The following is a 20,259-nucleotide window of genomic DNA, read 5'->3' on the forward strand; positions in this document are numbered from 1 at the left end:
GGGTAGTATTTCAACCATTGTTTGGGAAATATTAAACTTGTCAAACTTTACATTAAGTTGCAACGATACCATGTAACACATGCACAGTATCTTACAGTTAGCCAAACGTACAACTAACTGATTTGATCATTTGTTCAGTCTTATTACAATTCAGTTTTATGTGGTTTCGTGTGCAACTGAATAATTTCATTCTGGAAACCTGCATTAAATGTCTTACCAAAACTGTCAACCATGTGTCTTTTATGGGACAGTGACATGAATTGTAGACCAAGTCAATCAGTAATTACACATCAACAATAAAAAATAATTTATTTACAATGCATAAATCATAAATTAGCAAGCGGCATTGGCAAAAGCAATATTAGTCAACAGCTTGCATAAGGTGTAAATAAAACTTTTTACATAAATGCTCCCACTCTGGATAAACATTGATGCAGGTGAACAGTGATATTTAATATGAACATCACACCTCGAAAAACATCTCTGAACTGCAACACTGAGCTTTCTACACAAAAACTCAAGTTTTACAATATTGCTTTGATTTACCATTGTTTACATACTCATCTTAGTCAAAATATGAAACAATTGTACAAATAATAATAAAACCCACTGATCACAAATCAAATGTGGGGGAAAGAAAAATCTGAAAAACGGAAGAAAAAAAAAACAGGGGTGTAGTAGTCTAACCATAGCACAAGTCTGCGTCTGAAATGGCACCCTATTCCCTATATAGTGCCCTAGAGGCCCTGCTCAAAAGTAGTGCACTATATATAGTTAATATGGTGCCACTTCAGATACGGCCACTGAGTAACAATGCACTCTTCAGTATTGTCACTTCACTATACATATATGATACAACTTTCAACTTCACAGCAATACACATGACAGAAAAACAGATCTAAGGCATTATGCTAGGTCTTTAGCATGTTAAGGTACTTGAATGTAATATTTACCAATTGATAAAATAACAAACTATAAATTAATAACACATTTTACAACAAAGAAAAGTCTTGATCAGTCAGAACTGAAGAAAAAAAGCAATTAAATTCAACCAAACTTTGTTATATTTGTATGCAATCTCTTTCCTTAACTTATGATTGCCAAAATGCATGCCTTAAAAAAGGCTGTTAACACAGTAACACTTCATGGCTTAAGTTTATTTTAAAAGGTAGTAATAACATCTTTGGATTTGCAATGAGAGCAGTGCATCATTCTATAAGTTGTTATTTTTGAATATATATATATATATATCAGAGCATCCTAATCTTAAACTTTGCCCAACTCTTTAATAATGCCTTGTTTAGGAAAATGTTTATTTAATTGGGAGAAATTGGCCATCAAACAATTAGAAATATCCTTTGCAACGTCAGAGTGACATCATAATAACCAGTGCAAATCTACAAAATAGATCATTTTCTGGCCACACATTTTTAAACGGATGATTATGTGAGCCCAACGTCATTTCAGTGTTTGCAGACAATTTGGAATTTTCACATTCTACAAAAAAAAATTGAAATTCTATGAGTTCATATTTGCTATGTGTTTACAGACGATAAACAAAAATGGGAATAGTACAGGAATATGGCTTGAAAAATACATATTACCTGTTCATTTTACACTTCCAGCTTTTTTTTTAAAAATAGGGCAGCACACAAAGTCAGCACAGTCAGAGCACCCTAAAGTATTCAGTTATGCCTGTTGGTAGGCCTGTCCAATCCTTTCATTGTGATGAGGTCGAGGTGAAGTGCAAGGGAAAATCCTTACGCAAATTGGTTGAAACCCTGATAAACAGTCCTTTGTTAGTTAATCCAACACAAACGGTATGACTGTGAAGTCATATTTCAGTGGTCGTAACACCAGGCTAGAGAGAAAAAAAATACATCTTAATTAATTAATTAATCTATACTGTAATATATACAAAACTATGAACATTCACCTTCATACATATTGCAGCAGGGTGATTCATTTGACAATTTCATCTGAAATTACAGGACCTAAAATATGTAATTGAAATAGACACAATAAGGTACCATTAAGGGATACTTGTTAAGAAACTTAACACTTGCCCCCTTTTTATAGTTTCATACAAAGAAAGTTTCTCAAGTTTAAAAACTATAAATACCTGTAAAACATTTATTTTAAACCTTTCAAGTGACTACTTTAGTCAGGCTTTACAATGTAACCATTCAAAATCATTGTATAGTTTATGCTCTTCAAACCATTTATAATATCACTTATTTAATTGTTGAAATCGTGTGATATAATTGTCTCACACCTGTGCATACAAAGAAACGATCAGACAAAGAAAATATTGTTATTAAGAAAATACCTAAAAGAGTAAAGAGAGCATTTTCAGAGTTGAGCCATAGTCTGCCGTTCTATCCCCTGAAATGAATACATTTATCTGACCAGATGCCTGCTGACAGGATCAGTTTTGCTTCTATATTGTGTGAGTATGAGTCCATTATATATATACACATATATACGTGTGTGTGTGTGTGTGTGTGTGTGTGTAGCCTATTTGGGAAGGACCTAAGTCACACTAAGGTGAATGCGGTTGGTTGGTTCAGGGAGAACTGCAGGAGCTCCTTGATTGGTTGGATGCCAGTGTTTTCATTGGGTGTTGACCTTTTGTAAACCGTGTTGTCCAACAATAGACCGGGGTCAGCAATAGTTCTGAAAAAGAAAATGTTTCTTTGATTTAAACAAGGCAACATTTCAGTTGATTACTATACTGCCCCCTTAGGCCAATCAGTGTAATATTGTAAATGCCAGATCTCTATGGCAAGACACATCATTCACCCAAGTTTACTCAAAATTGGGCCAGTGGTGTCAGATATCACATTAACTAATATAGGACCGGACGGAGACAGTTCCAGTCTCTCATCCGATTTCATTGTGGGGGACAAAAGGGCAGAATTGAGTGAAATACGACTGACAACATTCTAAAGAGACACAGGGGATTATAAGGACATGGGAAGAAGGCCCTCAATGACAAATCGGTGCTGTCTGTTTTGATGTGTAAATGTTTTTAAATACACTAATCCCTAATGTTGGGCAGACAACAACAGAAGATGAAACGTTACTCACTGGAGTTGCGTCACCTTGTGTTAACATGTCAATTCCAGACAACTGGTCTAGAATGATGCTATCCCTTCGTCTCAAGGCATTATCATGATTCACCTGTGGTAGTAGGAACACCCAAATACTTGTTTGATGTTCCACTACATCACCACACTACGGCTGCCTCCCAAACAGCACCCTATTCTTTATACAGTGCCTTTGGAAAGAAACTCAGACCGCTTGACTTTTTCCACATTTTGTTTCGTTACAGCTTTATTCTAAAATGGATTAAATAAAACAATTTCCTCAGCAATACCCCATGTGCAGAAAAACGAATTCTGATTGGCTGGGCCCTGGCTCCCAAGTGGGTTGGACTATGACCTCCCAGGCCAACCCTGCCCAGTCGTGTGAAATCCATAGATAAGGGCCTAATTAATTATTTCTATTGACTGACTGACTTCCTCACAGGAACTGTAACTGAGTAAATGTTGCATTTATATTTTTGTTCAGTGTATTTCCTGTTACCAAGTCATTTACGGTTTATACATCTTTAGTTTTTCCAATTTCGTAGTATCCAATTGTTAGTAATTACTATCTTGTCTCATCACTACAACTCCCCTACGGGCTCGGGAGAGACAAAGGTCAAAAGCCATGTGTCCTCCGAAACACAACCCAACCAAGCCGCACTGCTTCTTAACACAGCGCATATCCAACCCGGAAGCCAGCTGCACCAATGTGTCGGAGGAAACACCGTGCACCTGGCGCCTGGTTAGCGTGCACTGCGCCCGGCCCACCACAGGAGTCGCTAGTGCGCGATGAGACAAGGATATCCCTGCCGGCCTAACCCGGACGAAGCTAGGCCAATTGTGCGTCGCCCCATGGACCTCCCGGTCAAGGCCGGCTGCAACACGCAGAATCTCTGGTGGCACAGCTAGCACTGCGATGCAGTGCCTTAGACCACTGCACCACCCAGGAGGCCCAGCTTGTGCATGTAAACTTCTGACCCACTGGAATTGTGATACAGTGAATTATAAGTGAAATAATCTGTCTTTAAACAATTGTTGGAAAAATGACTTCTGTCATGCAAAGTAGATGTCCTAACCAACTTCCCAAAACTATAGTTCATTAACAAGAAATTTGTGGAGTGGTTGATAACGAGTTTTAATGACTCAAACCTAAGTGTATGTATGTAAACTTCCGACTTCAACTGTATGTGTATATTTTTGCTTAGGGACAATTATACAATGTTTTTATTAAATATATTATTTCAGATGGAAAGTTGAAAGCTTCCAAAGTTTTGAATAAAAAAGGCCATTCAAGATAGTCGAAAGCCTTTTGGCATCAACAGCCATTATTGATAAATCTGTATCTCTTTTTGTTGTTGTTGTTTATTGCATTAAACTGACGTTATTGTTTGTGTCTATTTTTAATCATTCCTGTTTGATTGATGTGTATCAAGTCTTATAAGCTTTGTTATCATTTTGTCACAATTTATTAAATTTATGGGTCTATAATCAGCAGGGGACTATAGATTTTCCTGGTTTTAATATCATTGAAATAACTTTTTGATACATGGAACTAGGAAGCACTGAGTTGAGTGCCGTGTGTTGTCATTTGTGTAAATAGGGGGTGCTACTTTGTCTCAAAATGTTGAATAGATTTCTATGGGAAAGCCATTTCTGGTGCTTTTCTCTGTGCAAATGTTATAACAGCATCTAATATTTCTTCTTGAGTAATCTCTGTTTTTAGTGATGATACTTTTTCTGTTGATAACTGCTTCAGAGCTGTTGAGTCTAAGAAGGCTATAGGATCCATCCAAATGTTGAGTCTAAGAAGGCTATAGGATCCAGCCAAATGTTGAGTCTAAGAAGGCTATAGGATCCATCCAAATGTTGAGTCTAAGAAGGCTATAGGATCCATCCAAATGTTTAATTTGGATTCATATACATTTTCATTGAAGATTTTTAAATTGTCAAAATCGTTGTTTCTAAATAGAGTTTGTATCTTTTAAAATTCTAACTGGTTTAGCATGTATTTGTTTTGTGAGAGGTGAGAGATATTTTACTGCTTTATTTGCCATTAAGTAGTATTCTGTAGTGGAGTTTAACCTGTAGTTGTTGGCTCTCTTCAAAAGTAAAAGATCATAGTTATGAAATTGTATTTTCCTTCTTTAGCTTGTAAAGATTTTTTATTGGCTTTTTCTAAGAGGGTGTTCTTTTTTACTTTCATTTTCATTTCTAAATCAGATTTAACTTTAGTACCTCTAAATGATAAAGATAAACTAAAGTACACAAAGGAGTGGGTGGAACTTGAACTGGACACACACACACCTGCTCAGGGTCCATGGAAGACAGGCTTCCTGTAGGCATGGTCATCTGGCCTGCTGAGCCTTGGTTCATGTTGTTCATGCTGCCGTTGGAGGCCATGGGGACTCCCTGTATGTTCATGTTCAGGTTTGCGTTTGTGCCGTTGTACATTCCACCATTAGACTGTTGGGGCATGTACTGCTGAGCTTGAGACTGTTGTGTGAACATGCTGAAACAGAGCATGGAAATCAAAAGGTACATGTTCAATCACAGATTTGACCACAGGTTGATGAAAATGTGTATCATGAGAGCATACTGGATACATCCTACAGACAGTGTAGATTCATGCAGAATCAAAACATAAGTTTATGATCATAACAACTAAATACAAAGGTTAGCAGTAGGGTTGCAAAATTCTGGTTTTCCAGAAAACCTGGATGAAGAATTACAGATTTCTGTTAATTTCCTCCTGATTCAGAGAATCCTCCAACCAGGACTTCCTGGAAACCCTTTTCCAAAGTTACTTGAATTTTGCAACCAAAAGGCTTCTTAACAGCTTCTACCCCCAAGCCATAAGACTCCTGAACAGCTAATCAAATGACTACCCAGACTATTTGCATTGTCCCCCCCCCCCTTTACACTGCTGCTACTCTCTGGTCATTATCTCTGCATAGTTATTTTAACGCTTTAGCTCCCGAGTGGCGCAGCGTTCTAACTCACTGCATCTCAGTGCTTGAGGCGTCACTACAGACACCCTGGATCGAATCCAGGCTGTATCACATCCGGCCGGGATTGGGTGTCCTATAGGGCAGTGCACATTTGGCCCAGCATCGTTTGGGTTTGGCCGGGGTAGGCAGTCATTGTAAATAAGAATTTGTTCTTAAATGACTTGCCTAGTTAAATAAAGGTGAAATAAAAATTTGACACGTGATAAAATTAGATTTTGATCCAGGTAGAGTTGCCAGTCAGTCTCACCTGTTTCCTGACATGTTGCCCTGAGGCCAGCCATTCATCTCAGAGGAGGGCTGGTAGGAGGAGTTGGCCTGGGCCTGCTGCTGCATCATGGGGCTCTGGGCGTGATTCATGCGGGGGGACATGAGGGGGCTCTGGGGGGTGGTGGCTCCTGTGAAGCCTGTGTCCTGCTGCTGCTGGTTTATACCTGACAGGACCAGGGAGGAGACATTTGTTATCAGTACTGAGGGGTGGAGAGTACAGTAGACGTTACCTAAACATTAATTTTATTGTCAAGATAAGATTGCTTGAATGCCAGTCTGTTTTTTCCAACATTCCAACTCCTTGTCATTCATCGTCATGCAATGTTTGGCTTGACAATGACAGAAATGGAATTGCCAAAAGCACAAATAGGGACCAGGCTTAAAATAAGCTTTGTGTTGTAGTTGACTACTGCAGATATGTTAATGAAGATACAGAAATACATGAAGAGCCAAAGTAAAGTATATGCAGTTGGTCAAAAATATGGCACAATCAAATCTATACACTCACATGAATGGGTAAGAGAAGATGTAAAATATAAATTCTACAGCTCAGCCACCACCAACATCTATGTGAACACCAACATGAAGCAATCTGATAATGCTATCGGTAATTCTTATCCCTGTATCATATGTAATGGATTGTTTTGACTAACATGACAGAAGCAATGAGTTAATACTATAGATCACAAGTACTCTGATATCTTTAGGTAGATATACCTGTTAGATGACATGAGGCATACACTACCAGTCAAAAGTTTTAGAATACCTACTCAGTCGAGGGTTTTCATTATTTTGACTTTTCGGCATTGCAGAATAATAGTGAAGACATCAAAACTATGAAATAACACATATGGAATCATGTAGTAAGCAAAAAACAGTGTTAAACCAATCAAAATATATTTATATTTGAGATTCTTCAAATAGCCACCCGTTGCCTTGATGACAGATTTGCACACTCTTGGCATTCTCTCAACCAGCTTCACCTGGAATGCTTTTCCAACAGTCTTGAAGGAGTTCTCACATATGCTGAGCACTTGTTGGCTGCTTTTCCTTCACTCTGCGGTCCAACTCATCCGAAACCATCTCAATTTGGTTGAGGTTGGGGGATTGTGGAGGCCAGGTCATCTGATGCAGCACTCCATCTCTCTCCTTATTGGTCAAATAGCCCTTACACAGCCTGGAGGTGTGTTGGGTCATTGTCCTGTTGAAAAACAAATGATTGTCCCACTAAGCGCAAACCAGATGGGATGGCGTATCGCTGCAGAATGCTGTGGTAGCCATGCTGGTTAAGTGTGCCTTGAATTCTAAATCAATCACAGACAATGTCACCAGCAAAGCACCATCACACCTCCTCCTCCATACTTCACAGTGGGAAATACACATGCGGAGAGATCATCCGTTCACCCACACCACGTCTCACAAAGACATGGTGGTTGGTGCCAAAAATCTCCAGTTTGGACTCATCAGACCAAAGGACACCTTTCCACCGGTCTAATGTCCATTGCTTGTGTTTCTTGGCCCAAGCAAGTCTCTTCTTCATATTGGTGTCCTTTAGTAGTGGTGTCTTTTCAGCAATTCATCCATTAAGCAATTCCTGAGGCTGGTAACTGTAATGAACTTATCCTCTGCAGCAGAGGTGACTCTGGGTTTTCCATTCCTGTGGTGGTCCTCATGAGAGCCAGTTTCATCATAGCGCTTGATGGTTTTTGCGACGGCACTTGAAGAAACTTTCAAAGTTCCTGACATTTTCCGAATTGACTGACCTTCATGTCTTAAAGTAATGATGGACTGTCATTTCTCTCTGCTTATTTGAGCTGTTCTTGCCATAATATGGACTTTTATATGGACTTTTACCAAATAGGTCTATGCATATGCCCCCTAACTTGTCACAACACAACTGATTGGCTCAAATGCATTAAGAAGGAAAGAAATTCCACAAATTAACTTTTAAGGTACAATTTAAATGTATTCCAGGTGGCTACCTCATGAAGCTGGTTGAGAGAATGCCAAGAGTGTGCAAAACTGTCATCAAGGCAAAGGGTGGCTATTTGAAGAATCTAAAATATAAAACTTTTTTTGTTCCTCCATGATTCCATGTGTGTCATTTCATAGTTGTAATGTCTTCATTATTATTCTACAATGTAGAAAATTGTAAAAATTAAAGAAAAACGCCTGAATGAGTAGGTGTTCTAAAAGGTTTGACCAGTAGTGTACTATTTCATTTGGCAGCTGTTCAGCTAAACCACCATGGAGTATGTATGAGAAACAAATACCACTACAGTCATGCAACCACCAAATTAAACCCACGTATGATTACAATTATTATCAATTGAAATTAAACCAAAGATGTGACAGGAAGCCACACAGCGAGGTGACCGGGCAGCATTATATTACAGTATACCTGAGCTGGGAAACTGGAAGGCACGGTGTTGCTGCATTTGTGGATTCACTACGGCTCCAAACTGGCCACCTACGTTTCCCATCATCCCTTGCTGGGTAGCTAGACTCATCTGGGAGGAGCCATGTGAGATTGGGGAGGAGTGGAGAGGGGAGAGGAGCTGCTGAGCCCCAGGGAGACCAGGGGACAGCGGGGGGAAGGGGCTGGTGGAGGGTGGCGGAGACGTAAGACCAGTACCGTAGCTGGCCGGGTAGGGGAACTGCTGGGGGTTTGCCTGGGGGATCCGAGGGTTGGTGCCCATGGAACCGGGGGGCATGCCAGGGGACTGTGAGGGCTCCACTGCCCCAGCCGCTGAAGCCATGTTGGGGGGGGCGATGAGGCCCTGGGCCCGCATCAGCATGGCTCTCTGGTGGACATGCTGCTGGCGCTGGCGCAGGATGTTACTCAGGTACTCCCTCTGTCTCTGGGCCAACATCTGAGCATTCAGGGTTCCCTAGGAGGACAGACAAGACACATTTAGACTTTAGGCATTAGGGTGCAGCCGAAATTGAACCCTATTCCCTATAAAGTGCATTACTTTTGAACAGAGCCCTATTAGGTCCTGGTCAAAAGTAGTACACTATATAGGGAATAGGGTGCTGCCATAATAAGTACACTATATTTGAATTTTATTTATAGGGAATAGGGAATAGGGTGCCATTAAGGATGCAAACTCACACACGCATGGAGCTGTAATAATAATGATCTTCTACAGTATTCTGACTAACCTGGTTGGGTACACTGGGTCTGAGAGGTAGGTTCATGTTGGACACACCCATCTGATTCATCATTGGCTGACGATTCTGCTGAGGAAAAAAATAAATAAAAATGTTGTTGTTGAATTTAACCGACTTAAACGTGTTAATTACATAGCCCTTGACATTCTATTAGACCCATTACTTGGTGAAGTCCAAAGACATTTATGATACTGCACTTTATTGATAATGTAATAAAATCCCGCTACGACCTCTGACGAGCAATCAAATAGGCAGTGTCAATACAGGACTAAGATGGATCCTACTATGCCAGCTCTGATGCGCTTCAGATGTGGCAGGGATTGCAAACTATCACGAATTACAAAGGGAAACCCAGCCACGAGGTGCCCAGTGACACGAGCCTACCAGATGAGTTAAATGCCTTTATGCTCGCTTTGAGGCAAGCAACACTGAACCATGCATGAGAGCAATAGCTGTTCCGGACGACTGTGTGATCTCGTTCTCTGTAGCCAATGTATTGGTATTTTCTATTTTATTAGGATCCCCATTAGCTGTTACAAAAGCAGCAGCTACTCTTCCTGGGGTCCACACAAAACATAATATAGAACATCATTAGACAAGAACAGCTCAAGGACAGAACTACATACATTTAACAAAAAGGCACACGTAGCCTACATATCAATGCATACACAAACTCTAAGTCAAATGTGAGTGAGCCCTTTAAACAGGTTAAAGGAAAAATCCACCCTAAAACACTAATTCCTTTCATTCACAGTGTTAAATAAAACTAATATATGAGAATATTTTTTGCGAACAAATGTTTCATTTTGGCGTTAAGGTTGGTGGGAACCTGGAAAATCGTTGTGGAAATGTGTTGCAGCTCAAGTCAACTACAAAATACACAATGCAATGCTCTCTATCTATGGGCTAACTAGGCAGGTAGAAAGCAAACATAGCTACACACAGTAATACCAAAGACAATATCAGCATGTAACATAGCTAGGTATCTGTAAAATCACCTAAACAAAATGCACTATCAATTTAGGAGTCTACAGTCTCGCCATGTTCAACCTAACGCTCAATCTAACATTCGAAACGACATATATACTTAAGGGGATGGGAAATGTTGCCCATGCTACGTCAATGGGCCACACGGTGTATTCTGGGCGATTCTGGGACAAGGAGCTTTGGAATCGTGAAATCATGTACTTTAGAGGAAAATAAGCACATTTCTCGACATACACACTGACTTTGAGAAGGGGTTGCATGATGATTAGCTTAACAACTGCGTGAAGCAGCATTACAAAGTGAACACGATTGGTCGACAGTCTGCTGGGTGGGACGGTATACGTTCCTTCATTCATTCATTGGACTCCTCTATCTACTTTCTATAATATCTCTGGCAATGGCACCATGCAATGCACCCTGGACTAAAGTAGCAGACAAATGGGAATAATGTGCTAGACCCTCCGTTAAATTACACATTTCTCGAGGTAGGAATATCGTTAAAATATGATCAATGGCTCATTCGAGAGAAGACAACCTCCTGAGTTATGACATCAGTCAGTATTGAAATCTATGATGGACGTTTTCGAGATCTAAAAGTGGTATTCCTATTAACTGCCAGTATGGTGAGAGCGACTATCACGGTGCTACGTCATACCGGACGGATTTCTCCCTGCTTGAAGGCCAATAACTCAGATACACAAGAAAACATGCAATTATCCAGGGAATCAATCATACATTACTCAGAGATGCACAAAAACGATATACCATTCAAATTGGGTGAACCTTTCCTTTAACATTCACAAGGCCTCGGGCCAGATGGATAACCAGGAGGAATACTCATAGCATTCACTGACCAGCTGGCATTCACTGACATGTTCAACCGCTCCCTGACCCCATCTGTAATACCTACATGTTTCAAGCAGACCACCACAGTCCCTGTGCCCAAGAATGCCAAGGTAACCTGTCTAAATGACTATCGCCCCTGTAGCATTCACATCTGTAGCTATGAAATGCTTGGATGGTCATGGCTCACATCCACACCATCATTACAGTAATTAAGGAATTAACTTAAATGGCCCACACACCAACAAAGCCTCATCCCCCTCAGGAGGCTGAAGATTTGGCATGGGCGCTCAGAGCTTAAAAAATCTGAGATCATCTTGACTGGCTGTGTCACAGCTTGGTATGGCAACTGCTTGACATCCAACCGCAAAGAGCTACAGAAGGGAAGTGGGTACGGCCTAATAAATCACTGGGTCCAAGCTCCCTGTTGCCCAGGACCTCTACACCAGGCAGTGTCAGAGGGCCCTAAAAATGGTCAAAGACTCTCTGCTACTGCAAAGCAAGCGGTACCGATGCGCCAAGTCTGGAACCAACAGAACTCTGAACAGCTTTAACCCCCAAGCCATAAGACTGCTAAATAGTTAACCAAATAGCTACCTGTACTATCTGTATTGACCCCCCTTTGCACAAACTCTTTTGACTCATCACATATACTGCTGCAACTCCTTTTTATCCATGCCGTTGCCTAGTTAATTTACCCCTACCCATATTAACATTTAGTATCTACCTCAATTACCTCATACCGCCACACATTGACTCAATACACTGTGTATATAGTCAAGTTTTTGTTCCTCATTGCGTATTTATTCCTTGTGTTATTATCTTTCTATAAGTTATTTCTCTACATTGTTGGGAAGGGCCCCTAAGTAAGCATTTCACTGTTAATCTACACCTGTTGTTTACAAAGCATGTGACAAATCTATCAAATTATCAAATGAACCTACCAGGTACAATCCCAAATCCGTAAACACGGGCACCCTCATAGATATCATCCTAGCCAACCTGCCCTCCAAATACACCTCTATGGTCTTCAACGAGGATCTCAGCGATCACTGCCTCATTGCCTGCATCCGTAATGGGTCTGCGGTTAAACGACCACCCCTCATCACTGTCAAACGCTTCCTAAAACACTTCAGCAAGCAGGCCTTTCTAATCAACCTAGCCCGGGTATTCCATCAGTAGATGATGCCTGGTTATTCTTTAAAAGTGCTTTCCTCACCATCTTAAATAAGCATGCCCCGTTCAAAAAAAATTGAACCAGGAACAGATATAGCCCTTGGTTCACTCCAGACCTGACTGCCCTTGATCAGCACAAAAACATCCTGTGGCGTACTGCATTAGCATCGAATAGCCCCCGCGATATGCAACTTTTCATGGAAGTCAGGAACCAGTATACCCAGTTAGGAAAGCTAAGGCAAGCTTTTTCAAACAGAAATTTGCACCCTGTACCACAAACTCCATAAAGTTCTGGTCTGGGACACTGTAAAGTCCATGGAGAATAAGAGCACCTCCTCCCAGCTGCCCACTGCACTGAGGCTAGGAAACACTCACCACCGATAAATCCACGATAATTGAGAATTTCAATAAGCTTTTATCTACAGCTGGCTATGCTTTCCACCTGGCTACCCCTTCCCCGGCCAACAGCCCTGCGCCCCCCTCAGCAACTTTCCCAAGCCTTCCCCATTTCTCATTCACCCAAATCCAGATAGCTGATGTTCTGAAAGAGCGGCAAAATCTGGATCCCTACAAATCAGCCGGGCTAGACAATCTGGACCCTCTCTTTCTAAAATTATCCGCCTTGACCCAAAATGTTAGACACACACACACACATACATATATATATATATATATATATATCCATATCCTACCCTGTCTTTCTAAGGCCTTTCAATGCCAACAGATCACTGACCATTACGAATCTCATCGTACCTTCTCCGCTATGCAATCTGGTTTCAGAGCTGGTCATGGGTGCACCTCAGCCACGCTCAAGGTCCTAAACAATATCATAACCGGCATCGATAAGAGACAATGTGCAGTTGTATTCATCGACCTGGCCAAGGCTTTCAACTCTGTCAATCACCACATTCTTATCCGCAGACGCAACAGCCTTGGCTCCTCAAATGACTGCCTCGCCTGGTTCACCAACTACTTCTCAGACAGAGTTCAGTGTGTCAAATCAGAGGGCCTGTTGTCCGGACCTCTGGCAGTCTCTATGGGGGTGCCACAGGGTTAAATTCTCAGGACAACTCTTTTCTCTGTATACATCAATGATGTCACTCTTGCTGCTGGTGATTCTCTGATCCACCTCTATGGAGATGACACCATTCTGTATACTTCTGGCCCTTCTTTGGACACTGTTAACAAACCTCCAGACGAGCTTCAATGCCATACAACTCTCCTTCTGTGGCCTCCAACTGCTCTTAAATGCAAGTAAAACTAAACGCATGCTCTTCAACTGATCGCTGCCCACACCTTTCCGCCTGTCCAGCATCAGTACTCTGGACGGTTCTGACTTAGAATATGTGGCCAACTACAAATACCTAGGTGTCTGGTTAGATTATGAACTCTTTCCTCTCACATTAAGCATCCCCAATCCAAAATTAAATCTAGAATCAGCTTCCTATTTCACAACAAAGCATCCTTCACTCATGCTGCCAAACATACCCTCATAAAACTGACTAACCTACCGATCGTCGACTTCGGTGATGTCATTTACAAAATAGCCTCCAACACTACTTAGCAAATTGGATGCAGTCTATCACAGTGCCATCCGTTTTGTCGCCAAAGCCCCATATACTACCCACCACTGCGACCTGTATGCTCTCGTCGGCTGGCCCTCGCTTCATATTTGTCGCCAAACCTACTGGCTCCAGGTCATCTATAAAAACCTTTGCTAGGTAAAGCCCCGCCTTATCTCAGCTCACTGGTCACCATAGCAGCACCCACCCGAAGCACGCTCTCCAGCAGGTATATTTCACTGGTCACCCCCAAAGCCAATTCCTCCTTTGGCTGCCTTTCCTTCCAGTTCTATGCTGCCAATGACTGGAACGAATTGCAAAAATCAATGAAGCTGGAGACTCATATCTCCCTCTATAAGTTCCAGCTGTCAGAGCAGCTCACAGATCACTGCACCTGTACATAGCCCATCTGTAAATAGCCCATCCAAATACCTCAACCCCATACTGTTATTTATTCTTCGCTCCTTTGCACCCCAATATCTCTACTTGCAAATTCATCTTCTGCACATCTATCACCCCAGTGTTTAATTGCTAAGTTGTAATTATTTTGCCACTATGGCCTATTTATTGCCTTACCACCCTTATCTTACCTCATTTGCACACACTGTATATAGACTTTTCTATTGTGTTATTGAATGTATGTTTAATTTATTCCATGTGTAACTCTGTTGTTTGTGTCGCACTGCTTTGCTTCATCTTGGCCAGGTCACAGTTGTAAAGGAGAACTTGTTCTCAACTGGCCTACCTGGTTAAATAGAGGTGAAATAAATAAAATAAAAATAACATTTGATTTGAGTCATTGCTATAAAATAGTTTAGCCATTTCTCAAACTCTCCAGCAGGTGGCAGTAGAATCCTCAGAGTTTACTGCAGAAACTGAGTAGACAATTAACAGTTAATTTCAGATGTCCAGTTCAGTTTGCAATGTTCTTAAATGTCCAGTCCCTTTATGATTTTGACAAGGGAGAGGGGCAAGGTTGTTCAATTATCGATGTCAATATTGCAAACTACTCATTCCAAATACCATTTCAAGCTTTAGCTTATCAATTGTCATTTTCAGGTCAGGACTTCTATATGCCCTATGATTTACATTGAGGGCTCTAGGGGTGGTGTGTCTGATTTTGAAAGAGGCAAGTTTGTATATTGTGCCTTAGGTCTAATATGTAAACTTTGTAAAGCATTTATCATTTCAAACATAATTTCAAGCTTTTTAAACGTTTCTTTGCAGATGAAGAAATTCATTAGGATAGGGCCTATATTATTAACAGTGAGGGCTCCAGGGATGGTGTGTTGCCCTACCAGCTGTCCCTGTAGTCGATGCTGCAGCTGCAGCCTCAGGTTGTTGGGCTGGGCAGGCACCGGGCCTCCTGGTCGGGCAGGGAGTCGGAGCATGGGGTACCCCATCCGCTGGCCCATCTGACCGGGCATACCATGGAAGCCAGGGTCCTGCTGGCTCATGTAGTTACCCTGTGCCATGCTACCAGCATGGGGGTACTGGCTATACATGGGTGGCTTCCTCATGGGTGACTCCTGATTGGCATACTGCTCCTGCGCCACTGGCTGGCCCTACAGAGATCAAACCAAGTAAGAAATTGCAGGACATTAAAAAAAAAGCTACTGTAGGTCAGTGTTCATTTGGCTGTCTTCCTTCCGTTAATAAGCAACGGCTTGCTAACTAGTCAGTTAATTTAATTTGAGATTTTGTAGTTTCTACACCAACTTCCTTAATATCTCAATCCATTAAAATGATAGAACCCACAGCAACATACAAATTCCCTGTAGACCTTAGGGGACAGCTAACTACAGTACAGCAGTCAGTGAATTACAGTACTAGAGTAAGGCCTCAAGGGAAAATGAGCAGAGTCCAGCTGCCTGCAAAAGGCTTGTTGGCCTGGGCCATAGAGTTGGATAGAGGGCACACTTGGACCAAAGCCTGTGTTAGCATGGACAGCGCCATTGAGGGCGTACACCATTTTGAAGTTGCCATTGCAAAGATAGGAGATAAGCTTTCTAGTACAGGGTTTCCCCAAACTCAGTCCTGAGCCCGCACCAGTAAACATTTTGGTTTATGCCCTAGCACTACACAGCCGATTCAAATAATCAAAACTTGAATCACCTGTGTAGTGCTAGGGGGAAAAAATAAACGTGCCCCCAGAGGGGCTTCAGGACCAAGTTTGGGAAACCCTGCTCAAGTACATATCTGTGGACTGCGCATATTATTGTGGCTAATAGAGATTACCTGACTAATCAGAGTGGGGATTCCCAGGGCGCGGTCAATCTCCTCCAGGCCGTCAAAGTCTTTCAACACTGAATAGAGCTGGCTGAGCAGGGCATCCCCGTCCGAAGGCCCCTCCCCAGGCCGCAAGGGAGAACACAGCACCTCATCCTGGGAGTTACCGTAAGCCTGTCTGTGGGGAACACAACGTTTCATTACATTAAGGTCTTTTAGCAGACGCTCTGATCCAGACAAGGTTCAGTAGGAAAATACAATCACATATCACAGTTATTGCAAGTAGACCCTCACGAGGTAGCCCCTATCAGTAGAATCGGTGGGAGAAAAAGTGTGGGTTTTAAATGCAAGAACACAACACAAGGTCTGAGGTGAGGTCAAACATCAGACTGGAAAGGGCCGTTTGGCCAAGGAGATCACCACGGTGAATCACCTGCTTCTCATCATACACACACCATCATGTGCATACCATACCACTGTCATTTTCACTCACTCAACAGCCTGACTGAAGTTGTTGGAGCATGTGTCGATACTGATAGGATTGAAGGAAAGGGGAGTGCTGCTCTCGGATCAGCTTTATACATTAAAATATTTCCTTAACATTACAATTATTTCACAATACGGACGACAGATCAGCGCTTAGAGATATATCACCTATTGAGGTGTTTTTTTCCTAATGTTTACCCAATTAAAATGCATAAAATCACAGATTTGGCACATCATTGCACACGTTAGGCTACACATCTTGAAATATGTTGAGACACATTACAGACAGTAGCCCACAAGTAGCAAAATATAATGCAACTGATTGAACATGAAATGTATTTCAATACGACTGAAAATAGGCCTCTTACTGTTTATATTTTAATGCAGTCATCTCAGTTTTAATTTAAAGCATATATTTATACAGTATGTTGTTTGTTTGTTTGTATCAATTGCAAAGACATTGGCATCTTTGTATTTGTAGTCAACTTTGTTCTAAAGTTATCGGTGGTCACAGAGATGGATAAAGCATGTGATTTTATGTTTAGCAGAGATCTGTGTATAAAGTGATGTGGGAGGTCAAAAAAAGCACCCATTGATGCACTTCTACGAGTGGTCTGAGGCAGGCATTAGATTACAAGCTTTTGAGTGCAACATTAATAACAATGGTTTTGGGAAACAGCTCGGAGATTTAACGATGCTCCTACTAAGATTCTAACGATGAACTTAGCCTTAAGATGCTTTTAGTAACCTGGGCCCAGAGTAGGTTCAGACTGAGTTGGTTTCGTCCCAAATGGTACCCGATATAGTGCACTACTTTTCAAAAGAGTGTGTCAGACAGCAGAGAGGTGTATTGTACGGTCACTGAGAGAAGGGGTCTGTACGGTGTGTAGCTAGTTACCGGTTCTGGTTCCCATAAGGCCTGTGATCCACTGACATCATGCGGTCAGGCCACGGGGCTGTCTGATTGGGCAGTGCCTGCTGTCCTGGGTAGGGAGGACCAGCCATCTCCATATCGGATTGCACTGTTCAACAGACATTATGAAAAGACTCAGAATAACTTCAATTATGGGCTTCATATGGCTCTAGATGGATACAGAGACAATAGAGACGTTTGTGTGTTTGGAGAAATGGCGGCAAGTTGTGAATGTGTGCGTGGAAAAACAAGGGCACGGTGTGCGTGGAAAAATGGGCAGTGTGTGTGTGGCGAAAGGTGGGCAGCACCAGCACCTACCGTTTCCCATCATCTGCATTGGGACCATCGGTCTGGGTCCAGGCTGCTGGTTGCTGGGCCTCATGGGGACTCCAGCTGAGATGTTGGGCACCATGCGACCATCAGGCCCCATTCTCTGCTGCAGAGCCTGGCCCATTGGCCCCTGAGGACCCCAACCCTGCTGCATGCTAGCCTGGGGCAAGCCTGGGACAGGGGGAAAGAAGTGATCCTGGCTCAGCTTACAAACACTGAAACTGGATCCCTACGGTCCCTGGTTAAAATTTGTGCACTATATAGGGAATAGGGTGCCATTTGGGACTGATCCTATATCTAATAACACAGAGCACATCTCTTAAATTTGCACTAGACATTTTGATGGTAATGCTTAATGAATTTTTAGACGACTCACCTGGGTTGCCCATGTTAGCCTGGTTCTGCAACATTCCGTGGTTTCCCATCATGGCTTGCTGCTGCATGACAGAGTAGGGGCTGCTGTTCCTGGGAGGAGGGAAGGGTCGGGGAGAACCATGGGCAGACATGTTGGACTGATCCAGGGACATACTGCGGACAGGGGGCCGTTGGCCTAGCTGACCCATCCTGGGACCATTGAAGTCTGGGAGCACAAGACAGAAAAAAAGTTACACAATCTTACTAAACGATACTGGCTTGACTAAACAATCTTTTCCCCAAAAGTGGAATAAAGTATGTAGAAGTTGCCCCTAACTAACTGCTGACACCGGGTCAGATATTCTTTATGATGAAGGTTATTAAGATTTGGGGAGGGTAAGCTGATCTCAGATCTGTGGTTAAGGGCTACTACCATCTCATGCTACTTGGGTTGCTTCCCAAATGGCACCCTATTCTCTATACAGTGTACTACTTTGACCAGGGCCCATAGGGAAGAGGGTGCCATTTGGGATGCACCCTAGAACAGATAAGAGCAGGGGTGTGGTCAACTCACGTCCTGGGCCTATGCCTGGGAAGGCCTTCTGCTGTGTGTTGGTGCCCGTGGGACTGCTGTTGTTCTCTGTCATCTGCAGGATGTCGTTGATGATGGACTGCTTGTCTACGTTGGTGGGCAGAGACACGGGTCTGGACTGCTGCTGGTGGTGCTGGCCTGAGAAGAGCTGCTGCTGCTGGCGACACTGCAGATCATCCAAGATGTCTTCCAGCGCACTAGACTGCATGCACACACACAGAAAGACGCAGACAAGTCTTATATGCATTAGAGTAGACTTCAGGACCAGACATGAGTACGATAGTAGAATGTGGGAGACAGTGTCCATGAGCATTTAGAACATCTAACTACTATGTACATAAATATAGATATTATGGAACATATTTTCTAGTGCAGGAAAACACAATACTCCACATTCAAATGTAAAAAAAAAATGTTGATTGCCTTCCAATCAACAAAACCAGTGCATAGCTAGCCTAGGCTAATTACTGTACCCATCACTGAGAATGAGCTACATTTTTCATTTAAATATGATAGCAGAGAAAAAGAGTGAGAGAGAAAGAGGCCTACAGACAGGAATGGAATCTTCCTGCTCAGGCCATTTCATACAGGCAGGCCAATGAATAGAGGGGAGGATATAAATAGCAAGCTGAACTAATGAGGTCATGTATGATGTAAGGCTGCTCTGCCCTCCGATCCGCACGGCTCCCAGCTCTACTCTGCCCTCCTCCCTGTGCACTGCACGTCTGCATGCCAGGGTGACCTGCTGTTGGTTAGTTCCTGTTCCACCTCCTGCCTCCTCTCGGGCAGTGTCCCGATTCTCTAACAATCTCCCAAAGTGTGCACTTACACACTTCCAGTCAAGATCTAAAAATATTGGATTGGAGTAAACATTGACTGAAGATGGTGTGTACAAGTGCACCCTTTGGGAAAACTCACATATTGTGGCTATCCTAAAAGAGATCTGTGAATGTAGTGTATTTCGGGAGATTTTCAAAAAATATATATGGCATAAAACAATATGTTATCTTATGCTCAATATTCTCATCTGAGATTAATCTCTGTAGCTTCCCAAGAGGAAACATGTAGCCTAACTTACAACTAAAGGCTGTAGTTTTTACCTCCCCATCCATCCACCCATCTCTTATCCCTTGAACACAGATTTACTACAATCTCTACCTCCTACTTCAGATTCTCGATCAGTGGTTGTGTCCCTATTCCCTATAGCGCACCACCTTTGACCAGGACCCATAGGGGGAATAGGGTATCA

General features: G+C 42.3%; 1 protein-coding gene across 8 annotated transcripts in view; it reads right to left on the bottom strand.

Annotated features, from left to right (window-relative positions):
- Positions 1 to 292: 292 nt before the first annotated feature.
- LOC109871702 (nuclear receptor coactivator 2-like) overlaps positions 293 to 20,259 on the bottom strand; it is a 52,387-nt gene continuing 32,420 nt past the window's right edge. For 2 of the 8 annotated variants that reach the window (XM_031806726.1, XM_031806727.1), the window contains exons 11-21: positions 18,993 to 19,212; positions 18,441 to 18,644; positions 18,053 to 18,235; positions 17,720 to 17,843; positions 16,345 to 16,513; positions 15,405 to 15,671; positions 9,530 to 9,607; positions 8,766 to 9,255; positions 6,345 to 6,528; positions 5,394 to 5,598; positions 293 to 2,676 (exon numbers count right to left, since the gene is read on the bottom strand). In XM_031806726.1, coding sequence (XP_031662586.1) covers positions 2,665 to 2,676; positions 5,394 to 5,598; positions 6,345 to 6,528; positions 8,766 to 9,255; positions 9,530 to 9,607; positions 15,405 to 15,671; positions 16,345 to 16,513; positions 17,720 to 17,843; positions 18,053 to 18,235; positions 18,441 to 18,644; positions 18,993 to 19,212 — 2,136 coding nt within the window. In that variant the 3' untranslated portion in view covers positions 293 to 2,664. The remainder of the gene's footprint in view (positions 2,677 to 5,393; positions 5,599 to 6,344; positions 6,529 to 8,765; positions 9,256 to 9,529; positions 9,608 to 15,404; positions 15,672 to 16,344; positions 16,514 to 17,719; positions 17,844 to 18,052; positions 18,236 to 18,440; positions 18,645 to 18,992; positions 19,213 to 20,259) is intronic. The other 6 variants (XR_004205752.1, XR_004205751.1, XM_031806728.1 and 3 more) reach the window with 6 other exon arrangements.

Source organism: Oncorhynchus kisutch, linkage group LG27 (genome assembly GCF_002021735.2).
Source record: "Oncorhynchus kisutch isolate 150728-3 linkage group LG27, Okis_V2, whole genome shotgun sequence".
Taxonomy (NCBI): domain Eukaryota; kingdom Metazoa; phylum Chordata; class Actinopteri; order Salmoniformes; family Salmonidae; genus Oncorhynchus; species Oncorhynchus kisutch.